Consider the following 17700-nt stretch of genomic DNA (forward strand, 5'->3'; position numbering starts at 1 on the left):
AATGTTTAGTGCCTAGGAGGAAGTTGAAGCGTTAGTCATAGGGGAGAATGCATCTTCTTCCATTCATCTGCACCCCTAGGAGGGGAAAGAATTACATTTTGACAGTGGGAGGAGCTTGAATACCTAGCTTCCCACCCCAGCAACCAGCTACCCCACTTTCCCCTGCTCTAATATTTACCACTGGCTAAGCACAGTCATGTAACTGGAAGTTTTTATACTAGAATGAAATAGTAAGCAACAATGTAAATTGGCATTATTAGGGATTTGAGTTAATTATTCAGTTTAGATGAATGGGGGCAATTCACTTCTCAGAGCTAACAGTTCAGGCTGATGGCTGACTGCATGCGGCATCGTTTTAACTCTGGTCCTGTTTGGAAGGTTTTCTCTTCACAACCACGAGGGCGGGCAATATAATGTGGTAAATGAGAACTTGGGTTCTAAAGCTCAGTTCTGTGGCGGGGGTAGCTTCTGCTGCAATATGGTAGAACATACGGGGGTGCTCATTATAAGTCACTAGAACCAGGAGTCGAAAATAAAAGTGCCCATATCCAGGTGGAATTCAGGGAGGCAGAATGGAATCTTTCTAGGGCCTGGGAGGGGATATCCAGATGGTTGCAGAAGGGAACTTTTTCTGAGCACAAGAAGCCACGACCTCAGCAGGGTAAAGGGGCATCTTCCAAGAAGGTGAAGCCTGGGGCAGTATTTCCTTGTGCTCCCTGTGCTGGAGCCAGATTTCTGGAGACCGATTATCTGTTCCAGAGGACGGAGATGCTCAGAGCATCTGATGCACAACCGCCTTTGTACAGGAGAGGAAAGACCAATGCTGCTCCGGATGTTTCCAGCAAGACCATGGGCTACAGAAGCTGCCCTTAGCCTAAAGGTGGAGGTTTGAGACTGGGCTCCCTGGGAGAGAGGATCAGCTGGATAAAAGACTGCGATCAGACGTGCCCTCAGCCATTTGGTGCGCGTGTGCGCTCGTGCGCTCTCTCTCTCCCCTATTATGGGAACTGCCTTTTTCTGTTCTCTCATCCATAGGTTTTCTCCTCCACCCTGGATGACTTGCCCCTCCTGTTACTCCACTTCACCTCACCTCAAATGCCCAGCACTACCTGCCCCTCTCCCATTGCCACTCCCCTACCCCTGCTCAGCCTCCCCACACCCCTTTTCTGCTCCCCTTTCCCCCATGTTGCTCCCCTCTGCAGCATAGTCTAGAGGAATGAACACAGGAGTGGGAGGCTGGAGGTCCCAAGTTCTCAGCCTGGCTCTTCAACTGACTCACTGCGCGGCTTCAGGCAAGTCGCTTCAGCCCTCTGTGCATTTCCCCATCTAGGTTCCCTTGTGCCTCTCAGGGCTGTGAACACTTTAAAATGCTAAATAAATGTTAAGTATTCCTACCCCTCCCTCCCTCCGTCTGGAATGCCCTGACCCCACTCAGCTCCCCTTGTAATATCCAGTTCCCCACTCTGGCCCCCTGTCATTCAGAATACCCAGCCCCTCCTGACCTGCTCTCAGTTGCCTCCACCCCTTGGAATTTCCCATGATTCTCTTTTGCCTGCTCCTGTCTCTTGCAATTCAGAATACACCTACTCCTCTTTCTCTCCCTCCCTCTGGAATAGCCCTTGCCCATCCATCTCCCCTCCTGAGAATGCCATGTGTCCCTGTTCACACTACTTGTCTCTCCTGTCACCCCTCTCTCCTCCCCATCTCTTGAATATCCTGCTACACTGTCTGTGTCCTTGTTCCCCTTTCCCTTGTGTTCTACATTGCCTTCCTTCTGAGCTGGGCTTTATCCTTGGGCCCCTCCTCCCTCTCAGACTTTGTTGAGGGAGAAGAGAGCTGGAGGAACCAGTTGCTCTATCCTGTCACAAAGTGCACCACACCCAACAAAGCAAACACTTCCCCAAAGAGCAAACTGGCATCTCCAGAACTGACTCACATCGCCTCCAGGAAGTGGGGCTGAAATAGGTGGGTGAATTTACAGCAGCGCTGTCTGCTTATCTCTCTCCTGCCTGGAGGTGCCCCACTCTATCCCACTCTCACAAAGACTCGCTACCTTGTACACTCAGTATCAGTTTTCATCAACTAGACATGGAAAGTGGGAAGCTCAAAGCACAGTCTAAACTTAGAGAGGAGTGACCCCGTGTGACTGAGGAGAGGCTGGAGTGGAAAGTGCCTCTGTCTCAGTGCCCCAGATAAGAGGGAGTGCAAGAAAGATACTTCCTCAAGCAATCAGGAGCCGCAAAAGATGTCCGCTCAAAAAGCGATGAAGACAAACTGTTCCCATCTGTGGAGAAAGCACAGATATCTCACTAGGTGGCAGATCAGGAATGGACAGGGGCAGGGGTGGCAGGTTTGTAGAAAATTTGGTGGTGCCCAGAACCCGCCCCCCACCTGCCTAAGGCTCTCGGAGGGAGTTTGGGTGGGGGGAGGAGGTCTGGGGTGCAGGCCCTGGGCTGGGGATTAGGGTGCAGGAGGGGTACAGGGTTCAGGCTCTGGGAGGGAGTTTGGGTGCAGGCTCTGGGCTGGGGCAGGGGGTGAGGGTGCAGGAGGCAGTGAGTAGTGCAGGCTCTGGGCTGGGGTGGGGGTGTAGGAGGGGGTGAGGGGTTCAGGCTCTGGGAGGGAGTTTGGGGGCAGGAGGGGGTGCAGGCTCTGGGAGGGGGTGCAGGGGTAGGGCTGTGGGGCTGAGGATGAGAGGTTTGGGGTGTGGGAGGGGGCTCAGGGCTAGGACAGAGAATTAGGGTGTGGGGGGATGAGGGGTTTGGGGCATTGGAGAGGCTCAGGGCTAGGGCGGAAGGGCAGGGTAAGGTCAGCCTGCCCTGCCATTAGTGAATGGGGGTCATTAGGACCCTGCAGCAGCAGTTGATGCGGGGAGCCGGCAGAGCAGGGGTGGGGAGGTGAGCAGGGGCAGCAAGTGGGGGCCGGGGGACACTCGGGGGAGGTGCAGGGGGGGTGGCAGGTGGGGCTGGGGGAGAGACCCGGCCCCAAACATTTGTGGAGCTGGGCCCCCGGGCCCTGAATATTCCTGGAGCCCGGGCACCACGAGTGTATATAACTCGCCGCCCCTGGACAGGGGATCAACCCCCAAATGCAGTGCCTGGCCATATCCTGGACCGAATCCTACCTACCTGTGACAAATACTGTAGCAGCCTGTTTAACACTCTGGCAATCATGCTATTACAATAACTTGTCGCAGCAGTCAAGTGTCATGGAGCGGAAGGGTTTCTTGTGCCTATGCATACGCACCCCTACACAGATGTACACTGTGCAGTATTCTGTCTTGCACATGCTGTCTGCACTGCATGGACCATTCCAGAAATTCATCCAAGCTGGACAATGTTCCCTTAGCAATAAGAAAATAAAGGAGAAAATGGCAACGTGCCAGCTCCCAGACACAGCTTAATGGACAAAAGTTAGTGTGTCAGTGGAGAGTAATGAACTGGGTTCAGACAAAGGGAGAGCTTTTGATGGTGTAGAGCTTGGGAGGACCTGGCTCTCTCTGTCCGTCACCGTTAGAAATCATGGAAACAAGTAGCCAGAAGTGAACATGCTTTTTTAGTCTTCTTCCGCTGAAGCCTTAGGGGTGGCCACGACTGGAGATGGGTCAATGCCCTGAGGTGGCACCAAGCATTATATCTCTCTCAGGGGCTGGGCTGGCTGCTTCTTGCTCACATGCTCAGAGTCTAACTGGTCCCCTAGGTGGGGTCGGGATGGAATTTCCCCCCAGGTCAGATTGGCAGGGACATTTTTGCCTTCCCCTGCACTGTGTAGGTGGGTCACTTGCCAGGTTGTCTGGGTATATCTCATTTGATCATTTCCCTGCCATTGCAGGCACCTCAGGTGATGGTGCACCTCGGTCCCTCCTATTCTCTGCCTGTGGCCCATAGTAGTCTAGTCTTCTGTGGTACTTTGGTCTCATTTCAGGTGTTGGGTTTAGTGGGTGGGAGCTGGGTGGTGTCGGTGGCCTGTGGCATACAGGTCACACTACATTATCTGGTGGTCATGCTTCCTCCTGGCCTTAAACTCTATGACTGTAGGACATGTTTCAGGCCCTCATATACTATGATAGAAAAACCTAGCTAGGCTTTCAAGAAGACATCCAGCACCTAGACTTGCCAGTACAAGGCGCAATAGCCCCTTGCCGCCCCTATCAACCTGAAGACAGGCCGTGTGCCTGTAAATCTAGCAAAGGTATCTGGAGAGAACCCAGTGACTCTGCATTAGGATAAAATGTATCAGCTTTGCACACTGGTTGTCCAAAGAATGGGTGTGACTGACTGACTGGACTCGTTCAGTTTGACTTTGCTGTGTGTAAATTGGTGCTGCAGCCCATGTGTGGCTTCATTGGGTCATTTCAGCTGCATAATGTGATGCCCTCAACGCATTATCCAAAAAAGATGAGTGAGGGGCGAAAAAAGTTCACAATCTAGGCTTGTACTTGTCGCTGCTCCTTCCTTCATGATTTAGAGCCTCACAGATTTTCTTGCTTAAGTTTTCCTCTGTCTCTTGCTAATACTGGCAGTCTTGGGTCATCCCTCCCTTTGCTTGCTGGACAGCTTTGATAATGTGTTTCAGGAAGACCGGGAGAGCAAAGTCAGATGAGGCTGTTATTTGAAGGGCAGCTCCTCCTGCCTCAACTCAGTGTGTGTGGGTGGATTCTGAGTCTTAGGAAGCTGTCCCAGTGCTAATGATGGGAGACCATTACCATCTTTGGTGGGAGCAGCCTTGCTTTCACCTAACGGGGCTAAAAGAACATGGAGGGCTGAGGGCATGTGTGGCTTTTCCCGTGATAGTCATGGGAATTAGCTGCCATTTTAGGTGAGGGCAAAACATTGTGAGACTGAAGGCAGAAATTCATGATTGCCACTGAGAACACCCCAAATCTCATAAGACTCGTACAAAAATTGCAGGAGTTGGCAATGCTGGAATATGGAGGGAACAGGGGAGGGGCCTGGGCTTTGCCGCACTTCTGACTGGGGCTGAGTGGAATGAAGGGCAGGGGTTTGTGGTTTATGATGCCCCCTCTGCGGAGGGCAGGGGGATAGAAGGGGGCTATGGTTTGTCATGTGTCCTGTGGGCAGGGAAGGAGGCCTGTGCTTTACAGTAAACAGGACAGGGATGTAGGGTGGGTTTGGAGCTCCTCTTCACACTGGGGAGCCTCCTCTACCAAGTCTCTCTCTCTTTTTAAAATGGGGTCTGAGCAGATCAAAGGCTCTTTGTTTGTATCCGTTGCAGGATCCGGGACTATGGCTACCTCACATCCCATCACGACTGGCACCCCCGAGGGAAGCAGCTACGGAGCTATCGGTACGGAACGCTTGGGAACCTGAGCATCTGGCACCTCCTGGCATCTGGGCTGCCTGGACAGCTGCTTCTGGGGGAAGGAGCCAGTCTGGTAGAAGGCCTCCACCTCTGCCATGGCCCCAAGATGTCTTATTGTCTGCAGAGGAGTCTCTGTCCCACTGGCTGCCTGCAAATCCAGAGACATAACCCCACTGCTTGTGGGGAAGGGGAGGTGCACAGAGCAATGAGTGGGCTGCGGGGGGTGGTGGTAGGGCAGTCCATGGCTTTAGGCAGCTCCTCTTCCCCAAGGGTTGTTTTCCCTGTATTTTTGGCACCATCAAGGCCACAAGGGGCTGGGCTGTGAGTTCCTTCCTGCTGAGCCTGCCCATGTTGCCCTGGAGGGGAGAGTGCTCACCAAATGCAATGCTGCCCTCTCCAAGAACGCCCAGGCTCTGCAGCTCTGGGATCAAGACACAGGGGCCTGGGTCTCCTGCATGGTGGTGTAGATCAGGTCCAGGGGACCTAGAAGCCTGAGGGTTTTGAACCGATGTTGGGGAAGAGAATGGCTCTGTTTTTCACGCAGCAGTGTGGAATTTTTAATTCCTGCTCCGGGTGCTTAATGTGATTGCTACCCCGGTTCATTCCTGCACTAAGAACACACTCTAGCCCTGAAAATGGTACCCAGATTCCAGCCGGCAGGTCTGTGATATCTGGTGGGAAAGAAAGTCAGAACCAGGTGCTTATCCAGTGCAGGGAATAACATGAGGGTTTGGGAAGTGGAGTAGAGTCAGGGCTTTCTTCTGGGATATATTCTGACCCAGATCTAACTCCAGATCCATCATGAAAGACTCCCTGCTCAAGCAGGTTTTTTTTTTCTGTCTTTAAGAATATCTGGAAAATTTAGAAGGGCCCCTTAAGACTCTCAAACAAATGAGCGAGCTGATGTCACTCTCCCCTGCCTCTTCAACCACCACAATCTGTATGCTTGATCCACATGGCTGCCCTGAGCCTACATGGGCAAAGAGCTGGTACACAACCTGGGCAAACACAACACAAGATACAGGCAAGTCCAGCTGGTCCCCAAGCTGGTGATGCTGTTCATGGGACCATTCATGTTCCCATCTGCTTCAAGAAACACATGGGGGCCGGGGTCTGACTCTCTCTCCTCGTTGGAGGATTTTATTTTCTTCTCTCTTTTGTTTTAAAACTTCTTTTAGAAAAGCTTGACATACAAACTCTATCTGCAGGGCAGTACTCAGAGGCCGCTGCTAACACCAGACAGAATGCTGCAGCCTTTACTGGCTAGTACATCTCACATTCGTGATCTCACAGGAGCCCGGCTAGTTAGAGGTAGTAAACATTATGGAAATCTAAGAGAGAGAGAGTGGAGAAAATGCTAGGAAGAGCAGAGGGGTGGACTATGAGTGTGAAGTGCTGAGTATTTCTGTATCCTAGATCAGATTTTTGTGGGAATTCCCAGATAGGGCAACAACCATCTACCAACCTATTCCTTGGTTTGTGTATGCTGCGTTCTGCCATCAGAAGCTCCTGGTATGGTGAATGCTCCCTTGTTTCTTTGTACAGAGGGATTTACCCTTTACCATGAACCCTTCCTTCCTCATTTCCAGATGAGTCAAGCTCCAGTGGCGGCCGGCAGTTATCGTCCCCGGAGCGTGGGCCCCCACATGGTTCCGACACAGACAGCTCTGTGGAGGAGGAGAGCGATTTTGACACCATGCCCGAAATTGAAAGCGATAAGAATGTCATCCGCACCAAGGTATGCCTGGTGCTGCATCCTTGTGCTAAGCACTGTGTGGTGGGGTCAGCTCTGTGATTCCAGCTATTATTGCTGGTCACCATCTCTCCTTTTAACTCTGCTCTTTCGAGGGCAGATTAATGGCCTTCATCTGATTAATGTATTTAATAATCCTCCAATGCCCAGAAAGTTTTCCCAGAGCACTGATAGGAAACCAGTGCTATTAAAGGCTAAAATGAACAGCATTGTTTAGGAAACTGGAGAGATGCTGCTTTGGTGGAGGATGGTGCAACCTAGAAGGTTGGAAAACAAATGAAGGGGCTGAAGTAATGGTGGAAGAAAGCAAGCAGCTGGTGGTGGATACTGAGACCTTAGGAGAGCCATAGCCCTAGAGAATGGGGATGGGGAACAACAGCAGGGGATGCAGAAAAGACAAGGAACCAAGTGACTGATATCTTGGATCAAGAACCTGTGTACCATCTCTTAGAAGCTGCCTTCTCTTCTTGTCCCCAGTATTTACGATTGGTCAAATTAATCTCTGGGGCAACTCTGTGAGTACATCCATTATTACAGCAGGGACAAATTGACCCATGATCTGTCTCCATACAGAACTTGGTTTGAATGGTGTCTTACTGGAAAGTAATTCTACTAATAACAATTTTTAAAGTTCTTTGTTTTGTCATCTTCATTCCAGAGAGAACTTTTGGACTTTTATTTGGGGCTCTTCTGGGCTTTCTTCCACAGAGAATTGCAAGAGTTACTGTAGGGAAAGGACAAGCTTTACCCATCCACTTGGATCATCAAAATGCATTCAAGCTTTCTAAAGGTTTCCTTCTCCTTCATGAATTCTCCTTTTCTCTCCCCTGTATTGTGTTATATTGCAGATGTTCCTCTATCTGTCAGACTTGTCCAGGAAGGATCGGAGAATTGTCAGCAAAAAGTACAAAATTTATTTCTGGTAAGTAGAGGACAGACAGATGAGCTCCGGTCCCTAAATCTGGGCCCAATCTTCAGATGTGGGCCCTCAAATTGAGTTCCCGGATCCCTCATTTGGGGCCCACTTAGAGGCACACACATACTTTTTAGGAACAACTCTAAGCTTCCAGCTATAGTACTGGTCGCTCGGACGTATATATACACATTTGGAGTGTGTGGTGCGCGTGGGCATGTGCACATGTATGTAGGAGTGAACACAAGGGCTTGTGACCATTTGTATGCATGGACTGCTGAACACATTCATGCTGCGTATGGGACCGTTCATCTTTGCTTCATTGCATCACACTAAATTTCACCTACTAGCATAAGTATTTGCTGGGGGAATAAGTGACTGTGGCCCAGACCCTGCAGCTCCACATACCTAATCTTCTGCCAGTGGCCATTTATGCCCGCCCTAAGACCTGAAATGGATATATATAGTTGAACAGCAGTAGAGGAGCTGGCTTGGTGAGAGGACAGTGTGACTCTTGGCTGTGGTGCACACTTTGATGTTGAGAGGGGTGGTATGAAACACTTCTTTCTGTCGGTGAGTTATGCCTTAGCTCCAGGAACAGCTGCAGGGTTGGGGGAAGGGGCTGGTTAAGAGCCCTGGGAGAATATGGACCATGAGGTCAGGCACTATCTCAGTGAGCACTGTGGGTCTTCATCCTGAATGCTTTAAAGGGGTACAGAGAAACCAATTGCCTACATGCCTCTGTGGAAAATAACAGTGTGACAGCTTTGGCTCCCTCCATTGCCTTACACCCGGGAATCTCTGTTATTCCTCCTGCTCCTCTGGGAGGTAGGTGTATTGTTATCCCCATTTTACATATGGGGGGTACACAGCAAGCCAGGGGTAGATCTGGGGAAAGAACCCAGGAGTTCTGACTCCCAGTCCACTGCTCTCCCCACCAGATACCACACGTCCCTAAAAGGGAAAGAGACAGTGAGTGGCTGGGGGAAACTGGGTGGCAAACCCATAAGTAGAGCCCAGACTCTGTTTTCGTGCACGTGGATGGCTGCGTTACTGTGGTAACTGCCGCGCTCTCCCCCTCTGCAGGAACATTACCACAATCGCTGTGTTCTATGCACTGCCTGTGATCCAGCTGGTCATCACATACCAAACGGTGAGTGCTCCCTGGCGTTGCCCTGGGCTTGGCCCTCTGCTGTTCTTCCCCTAATGCTCTCTGAGGTTCGGCAATGCAAGTAACCCCAGAATCAAGCACAGTCTGGAGTATGGGCTGAATGCTTCTAACTGCTGTCATTTGCGACCCCCATGGTGCTTCCTGCATCTAGCCAGTTCAAATCCACTACGAGCTCCTGGCAGAACATTCATCTCCTGGCGGGGCACCTGAAATGCCACATTCAGGTGTCAGCATTGCAAATGGTGAACTCAGCCAGTCTTCCAGCCCCACCAACATGAACCTCTGGTTGGTTGGTTGGTTTTGAAGGGGACGGGGATCCCTGTTATGGGCCAAATCCTGTTTTGTATCAGTCCTTACTTAGGCACTGTATTATCTTAGCTGGCCCTCACCACATTTGAGTGCCTCCCAATGCTATGAAGTGCCCACACAGATCTGTGTCTCTCTCTCCCTGTTCCTCTGTGTTCTCGTGTGCTCATGCGCGCACGCTCTTTCTCTCTCGCGCTCTCTCTCTCATGGGCAGCACGTGAGCCTCCCCTTTTGAGGAGTCTAGCCCCACAGTCCCGCCCCTACACCCCATCTGCTGGAGCCCCAAGCCGCCGCCCTGCCCAGCCCCGCCCCTCCCTCCTGGTGGCAAGAGGAGCCGCCAGCCAGCCCCAGCACTGCGTCACCTGCTGGCCCCAGCTGCCTGCTGGCCTCCAGCCGGAGCTGAGCTCCCGGTGGCTTGGTGGAGTGTGGGTGGGGCCAGGGCTTGGTTTAGGGGAGACTTAGCCTCCTCTGGCCTATTATACCTGCTGCCCATTCTCATTCTCTCTCTCTCTCTGTGGTATTGTGGAATTGGTGAGAAAAGTGTGTTTTGCACTGAGGTTCATTGTCACCATCCTGACATCTTCCAGGAGCCAGTTCCACCTTCGTTGGCCAGTCACTGAGAAAGCTCCATCTCTTGTGCATCTGTGAGCCTTGGTCTTGAGGCTGATCCATTTCTTTGTTCCAGTGATTGGGCAAAGCAGTCCTGGTTTGCTCCCCCAAGTATATTTTTGAGACACTGTTGTCTGGATCCAGAACACAGCCGTACCTGTGTCCAAACTTACCTGCCATATGGCCCAGAGTACGTAAACCAGGCAAATTAAAAACAATAAAGGAAAGTAAATGCTATAGACTGGAAGCGTGGATTCAGCAGACGGCCCCTGAGGCCCTGTCTGATGCATGGGCTGGCAGCTGAAGCTGGGCTAGTAAGGGATGGAAACCCTTGGGCAGCTCCCTCCTGTGGTCAGAAAGGTGCAGACACGTCTGTGTTACAGCCCTGGCTCTTTAAAATTCATGCTGTGTTTCTTTAAAAGAAGACACACGTCCGGCAGGACAAGAGGGGTTTTCAAGAGCCAGGCCTGTGTGTGTGTGTTGTAAGTGCCTTGAATTCTATCTCAAGGCTTCAATGTGACAGGGACACTCAGTCCATGACATGTGTCTGTTAACTGAGAGTGGATTGTGACAGCAGTTTTCTGGCCACAACACTAGGCTAGGTTGCAGCCAGTGGTGGTTGGATGCTGCTGTGAAATGCTAATTCTATGCTGATCGGGTTCACTTTGCCCTCCTCCTCAGCTTGTGCACACTGCACTTCACCCCAGCTCTAACACCAGTTCTCCTTCCACTCTGCAGGTGGTGAACGTCACTGGTAACCAGGATATCTGCTACTATAACTTCCTCTGTGCTCATCCTCTGGGGGTCCTGAGGTGAGTGAACCCTTTGTATCCATTCACCGGCTGGCTCACTTGGACTTAAGATTCATCCTCTTGGTGGTGCATGCTGGAAGGGCATTGCCATTCTTTAATACCCCTTCAGAGGGGGTCAGGGAAGGCAAGGTTTTGTACCTGCCAAGCTTATAAAGTCAGTGTGAGGTCACCATACGTTCAGGGATGGGACTGGAGCCCCTCTGTGCAGTTGCTGGGGTGGCTTTCCACTGAGTTGTCTGAGAGATAGACCCAGGGAAAATGTAGGGTGGGGCACCAAGGCAAACCCACCAAATCACAGCTAAGTTCATTTTTCAGACCTTTTCACATACACGCATGTGAGCAGCGACTGTACAAAGGAGTCCAGGTCAAACCTTTCATCCAGAGAAATGATCCATTTCAAATAGCAGTGCAGAAGTGCTCTGAGGGTTAGGAGTCCAGCACTGAGCCAGGCTGAATCTACTGTACCTGGGTGTTGCTGCATATTCAGTATGTAAAATCAACCCATTTGTAGAGCTCTGCCGAATCCTTTGACTGCTGTGGGGCGGGAGCCTTTGCCCTGCAGAACTAAACCTTTACCCTTAGCTTAGTTTAATTTGGATGATGTTCTGTGGCCTGCGTCGTGCAGGGGAGCAGACCAGGGGATCACAAATGGGCGTTTCTGGCATTAATATCAATGGATTTACTGCCAGGGTGGATCACCTTGGGTGTGGGAAGATGTCCTCTGGGATGTTTAAAAATATGTATTCTCGCCCCACAAATCCCTTAACTCTCTCTCGGGGGGACTCCTCTTCCCCGCAGCGCTTTCAACAATGTCCTGAGCAACGTGGGCCACGTGCTGCTGGGCTTCCTCTTCCTGCTGATCGTGTTTCGCAGAGACATTCTCCACCGCCATTCGCTGGAAGCCAAAGACATCTACACGCTGGTACGGAATGTGCCCCTGCTCAGCCTCTGCAGCAAGCGGAGAGAGCCCTGTGACTGGAATCCTCGCTGGGTCTGCACGGACGGAGGACAGTGAGCCCCAGGGAAGGAAAGGGGTAGAGTCGTTGGGCAGGAATCTGTTCTAGTTAGCGCTCTGGGGGCAGTGAGAGGAGGGGTGCTTGAGAGATAGTCCCCGGACAAAGACCTAGCTTTGGATTTGTAATGTGGCCATCACCGCATGGCGTCCAGGTGTGAAACACGTCACTCCATGGAGCATTAATGCAGCATGAATGAGAGCCTGCTCTCGGCTCTGCCAAACGGACTGAGGAGTTCTGAGCAATCAGCTTTGGATAGAGAACCTCTCCTGTTTATCACAGGGTATTTTTAAATTTTTTTTAGAAGTCCAGAACATCCCCCGAGAAGAGCACAAAGCCACAGGGTGAGACTCGAACCTCTCCACTCCTTTGTAAGGAGGTGGAGACAAGTCCATTTTATTCCACAGGAACTTGGCTGGCTCTGCTTGAGCTGCACTGCACAGGAAGCTTATTTTAACCATAGATCTAGGAACCTTTAGTCTTCCAGCCAGTGCTTAATTTGTGCCCAGGCTGAGCCCCAGGAACTCTAGGCTTGGCACAGAATAATAGAATATTAGGGTTGGAAGAAACCTCAGGAAGTCATCTAGTCCAACCCCGTGCTCAAAGCAGGACCAACACCAACTAAATCATCCCAGCCAGAGCTTTGTCAAGCCGGGCCTTAAAAACCTCTAAGGATGGAGAAAGAAAAGGAGTACTTGTGGCACCTTAGAGACTAACCAATTTATTTGAGCATAAGCTTTCGTGAGCTTTAGCTCACTTCATGCATCCGATGAAGTGAGCTGTAGCTCACAAAAGCTTATGCTCAAATAAATTGGTTAGTCTCTAAGGTGCCACAAGTACTCGTTTTCTTTTTCGAATACAGACTAACACGGCTGTTACTCTGAAACCTGTAAGGATGGAGAGTCCACCATCTCCCTAGGTAACCCATTCCAGTGCTTCATCGCCCTCCTAATGAAATAGTGTTTCCTAATATCAACCTAGACCTCCCCCACTGCAACTTGAGACCATTGCTCCTTGTTCTGTTATCTACCACCACTGAGAACAGCCGAGCTCCATCCTCTTTGGAACCCCCCTTCAGGTAGTTGAAGGCTGCTAACAAATCCCTCCTCCCTCTTCTCTTCTGCAGACTAAATATCCCCACTTCCCTCAGTCTTTCCTCGTAAGTCATGTGCCCAGCCCCCTAATCATTTTTGTTGCCCTCTGCTGGTCTCTCTCCAATTTGTCCACATCCCTTCTGTAGTGGGGGGACCAAAATTGGATGCAATACTCCAGGTGTGGCCTCACCAGTGCCAAATAGAGAGGAATAATCACTTCCCTCGATCTCCTGGCAATGCTCCTACTAATACAGCCCAATATGCTGTTGGCCTTCTTGGCAACAAGGGCACACTGCTGACTCATATCCAGCTTCTCATCCACTGTAATCCCCAGGTCCTTTTCTGCAGAACTTCTGCTTAGCCAGTCAGTCCCCAGCCTGTAGCGGTGCATGGGATTCTTCCTTCCTAAGTGCAGGACTCTACACTTTTCCTTGTTGAACCTCATCAGATTTCTTTTGGCCAATTTGTCTAGGTCACTCTGGACCCTATCCCTACCCTCCAGCGTATCTACTTCTCTCCCAAGCTTAGTGTCATCTGCGAACTTGCTGAGGGTGCAAATCATCCCATCATCCAGATCATTAATGAATATGTTGAACAAAAATGGCCCCAGGACCGATCCCTGGGGCACTCTGCTTGATACCAGCTGTCAACTAGACATTGAGCTGTTGATCACTACCCGTTGAGCCCGACAAAATAGGCAGCTTTCTATCCACCTTATAGTCCATTCATCCAGCCCATGCTTCTTTAACTTGCTGGCAAGAATACTGTGGGAGACTGTATCAAAAGCTTTGCTAAAGTCAAGATATATCACATCCACCGCTTTCCCCTCATCCACAGAGCCAGTTATCTCCTCATAGAAGGCAGTCAGGTCGGTCATGCATGACTTGCCCTTGGTGAATCCATGTTGACTGTTCCTGATCACTTTCCTCTCCTCCAAGGGCTTCAAAATGGATTCCTTGGGGACCTGCTCCATGATTTTGCGGTTCACAGCCCTGGCACCTCTGAGCTTGCTGCTTCAGTTATGAATGTAAAAAAAAAAAAAAAAAAAAAAAAAATTAGCTTGAGGCCCAGCACCTCTTTCCTTACAAATTAAGCACTGGTCTCAGCTCTGGTCTGATCAGATCTCACAACAAAGAGGGGTTGTATCTGTCCGGTATGTGCATGGGTGACATTACAGGTTGCAAGTCCTGGCAGCAATGGCAGTGCTGCTTCAGTAGGTGGCGCTGTTCCCCCAATTCGGTTCTAAACAAGTATCCCGGTATGGTAGGGATCCGTGTTCCTGGACTTTCAATGGAGACCTAAACCGGGTCCTGACGAAGATCTCTTCTCAGAAGGGCTGGGGGGCTCAATTCCCCGCTGCCGGTGCACCGGTGTTCTCATTTACATCTGTGGAAAACGGGTGTAAAATGCTACTTTTCTGATGTGATAGTGCCTTACATCCGTGGTGTGCTCCCTTTGCCCGGGTGTAAATCACCGCACAAGGGGCAGGGGAGTGGGGAATCTGGGCTGGGGTTTTTCAGTGTCAGTATACTGACAGATTCCCCCATGGTCAGCTGCATTCTGCCCCGTCAACCCTCCCTACAGTTCCATCTAGCTGGTTCTTAGACTGCTAAGTAGCATGGCAGTGTGCTGTTGTGTGCCATAGACACCCCAAAGGTGGCTACCCTTCATTGGAATGTGAGTGTGTGTAAACTGTAGTTTGAGCTCCATAGGAGTGTAAGCTCTCACTAGTGAGGATATGACACTGTGTCCCTTGTGTTCTCTTCCCTCCTCCTCTTCCAGGAGTATGGAATCCCCAAACACTTTGGTCTTTTCTATGCCATGGGCATTGCTTTGATGATGGAAGGGGTTCTCAGTGCTTGTTACCATGTCTGCCCCAACTACTCTAATTTCCAGTTTGGTAAGTGGAGAACTCCAGCCAACAGAGAAACTTATGGGGAAGGAGGGCTCAGATTTCACCCGTTCAGGTTTGAAGCAGATCAGCCAAGTGGAACTTCGGCATCCCCCGGGATGCTAGGCCTGCAGACCTCTTCGGAGCTTGCCCACATGTTGGGTGTGCAGGGACCAGTTAGTGAATGTTGTGTTTTTTGTACTCCAGTTGATGATACACTGTCCAGGTGACTGTGTTAGCACTCTGCTGGCAAGAACCATGATTCCCCTCAATTCTGGCACTCAGCGTTCAAAGGTAGCATAGACAAGGCCTAAATTGTTTGCCTCTGAGGTCCTGACAGCTCCTGATTCCCCCCCCAGAAGATTCAATGGCCCATGTATCTAACATGTGGACCTCAGCCCCATCAGGCTAGAAACTGTCTCCTTGTAGGTCAGCTCACCTGTTCCCAGCAATAATCCCATGTGGCCCTGTGTTGTGCTGGCATATTCCAAGCACTTAAGTCTCATTCTGCATTGCTTCACAGCACTCAGGGAGCTCACAGTGCAAATTGGAGAATGGCCGGAGCAAATTGGCATATGTCTAGGGAGCTATACCTACCAGCCAAGGGTCTGGCCTGTGGGCTCAGCCCTGATTTACAGACACACTCTGAAAAGCCATCCCAGTCCCCTGGGCAGTGAGTAGGGAAAAACCCTGTCTGCATTCTCTCTGTTCTCTTCCTTTCACAGACACCTCCTTCATGTACATGATTGCAGGACTCTGCATGCTCAAGCTGTACCAGACCCGCCACCCTGACATCAACGCCAGTGCTTACTCTGCTTACGCCTCCTTTGCCGTGGTCATTTGCCTGGCTGTCCTTGGAGTGGTATGGCTCTCTCCTACCCACCCTGCTCTCCAGGAAGGAAAAGCACTGACCCAAAGGACAAAAAGTACAGGGGGCGGGGAGCATTTGCTCCCAGCCTGCAAAGTCTGATGGCCCCTGGGTGAGCGTGACCAATACCGCAGGGCCTTGGCTCTCATTTTATCTTTGAGAAGTCATGGAAGACGGGAGAGATTCCAGACAATTGGCACTATATTTTCCCTTTGCCAATCTATAAAAAGGGAAATAAGGACAACCTGGGGAATTACGGAGCAGTCAGCTTAACTTCTATACCCGGAAAGACAATAGAGTAAATAATTAAGCAATCAGTTTGCAAACACCTAGAAGATAATGAGGTGATAAGTAACAGTCGGGCATGGATTTGTCAAGAACAAACCGTGTCAGACCAACCGGATAGCTTTCTTTGACAGGGTAACAAGCCTTGTGGATAGGGGGGAAGCAGTAGACCTGGTATAGCTTCACTTTAGTGAGGCTTTTGATACTGCCTCGCATGACCTTCTCATAAACAAACTAGGGAAATGCAACCTAGATGGAGCTACTATAAGGTGGGTGCAGCTCCCTTTTATTCAGGTTGGGCTTGTGGGTGCTCAGCACCTCTGGTGAACCAGCTCACATTTATTTAGGTACCTAAATACGGATTTAGGAATCTGACCTGAGGTTGAACGTTTTGGCCCTACCCTTTCGCAGGGTCTGTGTTTGGCAAGTGTTTCTGATAGCTGGGGGAGGCTTTGGGGGCTGAACGATGGGCGGCGGAGCCTGAGAACCCACCATTTTTTCTGTTTTGCTCCCAGGTGTTCGGAAAGAATGATGTGTGGTTTTGGGTCATCTTCTCAGTCATCCACGTCGTGGCCTCGCTGGCTCTCAGCACCCAGATCTACTACATGGGCCGCTTCAAAATAGGTAAGCCTGGTGGCTGAGGAGAAATGGGCTTTTTGCCCCTGGTGCTCATGTGCCTCTTGCTCCCCACCCTGAATTGGGGCACAAGAATTAGTAACCCCGGCAGCCTATGCCACCTCTGCAAAGTCAGTCTTCCTGCTAGCGCCTGTGCGCCAGGCCCGGGGGTATGCCACTCTTCTAACGCTGTCTTCCTGTTCTGACACCTCTGCTGCCTGGCACTGGGAGAGCCCAGCACAGTGACCCACTTTGTGGCACTCCAGCTACAGGGCTCCTAAGCATGCTGTCACAGGGACTCTCTGCCCAGAGTGTTTCTCTCTGTTATGTGGCGCCCAAAGGTGGGGCTGTACCTGGGTGCACTACAGTATTCCTGTAGCAGTCAAACCACTCAGAGAGGCATCTGTGAGGCATCTGCTCTCCTACCTAGATGTGCAGGCCCCACACAGCTGTTGCGCTCCACTCACAAACCTCTTTCTCCTTTTTCTTCTGCTGCCCTTGGTCTCAGATGTCCCTGACACAGGTAACCAGCAGCTCCCTTTCTTCCCTGTTTGGATTGAGTGAGCAGCAATGGAGCAAATGGACGGGGAACATATGTTCCTTTAGCCTGCTGTGTGGGTTCTTTAGGAATGAAATCAGTGGCAGAGTGTGGGCCACAGGAAGTGCACACGGCAGCAGAACCACATCTTTCTGCAGTGGAACAGGGGCCTGTGGTCGGAGCAGGCATGCAGGAGGGCTCCAATCTTGGTGCTCTGGACTCCAGCAGTTCCACACGTGTCTCTGAAGGGGATGGGCCTATGAGAATGTGGAACTGTCCGCCACAAACCCTCCAGTCGGGGCAGTGCAGTAGTTTCAGGGGCTGGAGGAGGAGCTGTCCTCCAGCCTGAGGGGAGGATTCCAGCCCCTTCAACACCCTGCAGCCATTTTCTCTGTGGGTGGGACCGGATGAATACCCTAGGTGAAAATTCCTTAGAGAAGGGAAGTGTGGAGACTGCTTGGCCTTTCCCCATGCCTCAGCACATGCTCCTGCCTCCCTCTGAGGATCAGCCAC

General features: G+C 51.0%; 1 protein-coding gene across 6 annotated transcripts in view; it reads left to right on the forward strand.

The window, feature by feature from the left end:
- Nucleotides 1–17700, forward strand: part of SIDT1 (SID1 transmembrane family member 1) — a 91896-nt gene that overhangs the window by 62211 nt on the left and 11985 nt on the right. For 3 of the 6 annotated variants that reach the window (XM_073310122.1, XM_073310073.1, XM_073310083.1), the window contains exons 11-20: nucleotides 5233–5304; nucleotides 6909–7057; nucleotides 7921–7994; nucleotides 9072–9138; nucleotides 10810–10883; nucleotides 11682–11805; nucleotides 14773–14890; nucleotides 15607–15743; nucleotides 16550–16658; nucleotides 17158–17172. In XM_073310122.1, the coding sequence (XP_073166223.1) occupies nucleotides 5233–5304; nucleotides 6909–7057; nucleotides 7921–7994; nucleotides 9072–9138; nucleotides 10810–10883; nucleotides 11682–11805; nucleotides 14773–14890; nucleotides 15607–15743; nucleotides 16550–16658; nucleotides 17158–17172 (939 nt within the window). The remainder of the gene's footprint in view (nucleotides 1–5232; nucleotides 5305–6908; nucleotides 7058–7920; nucleotides 7995–9071; nucleotides 9139–10809; nucleotides 10884–11681; nucleotides 11806–14772; nucleotides 14891–15606; nucleotides 15744–16549; nucleotides 16659–17157; nucleotides 17173–17700) is intronic. The other 3 variants (XM_073310094.1, XM_073310103.1, XM_073310113.1) reach the window with 2 other exon arrangements.

This window comes from Lepidochelys kempii, chromosome 1 (assembly GCF_965140265.1).
Source record: "Lepidochelys kempii isolate rLepKem1 chromosome 1, rLepKem1.hap2, whole genome shotgun sequence".
Lineage (NCBI taxonomy): Eukaryota > Metazoa > Chordata > Testudines > Cheloniidae > Lepidochelys > Lepidochelys kempii.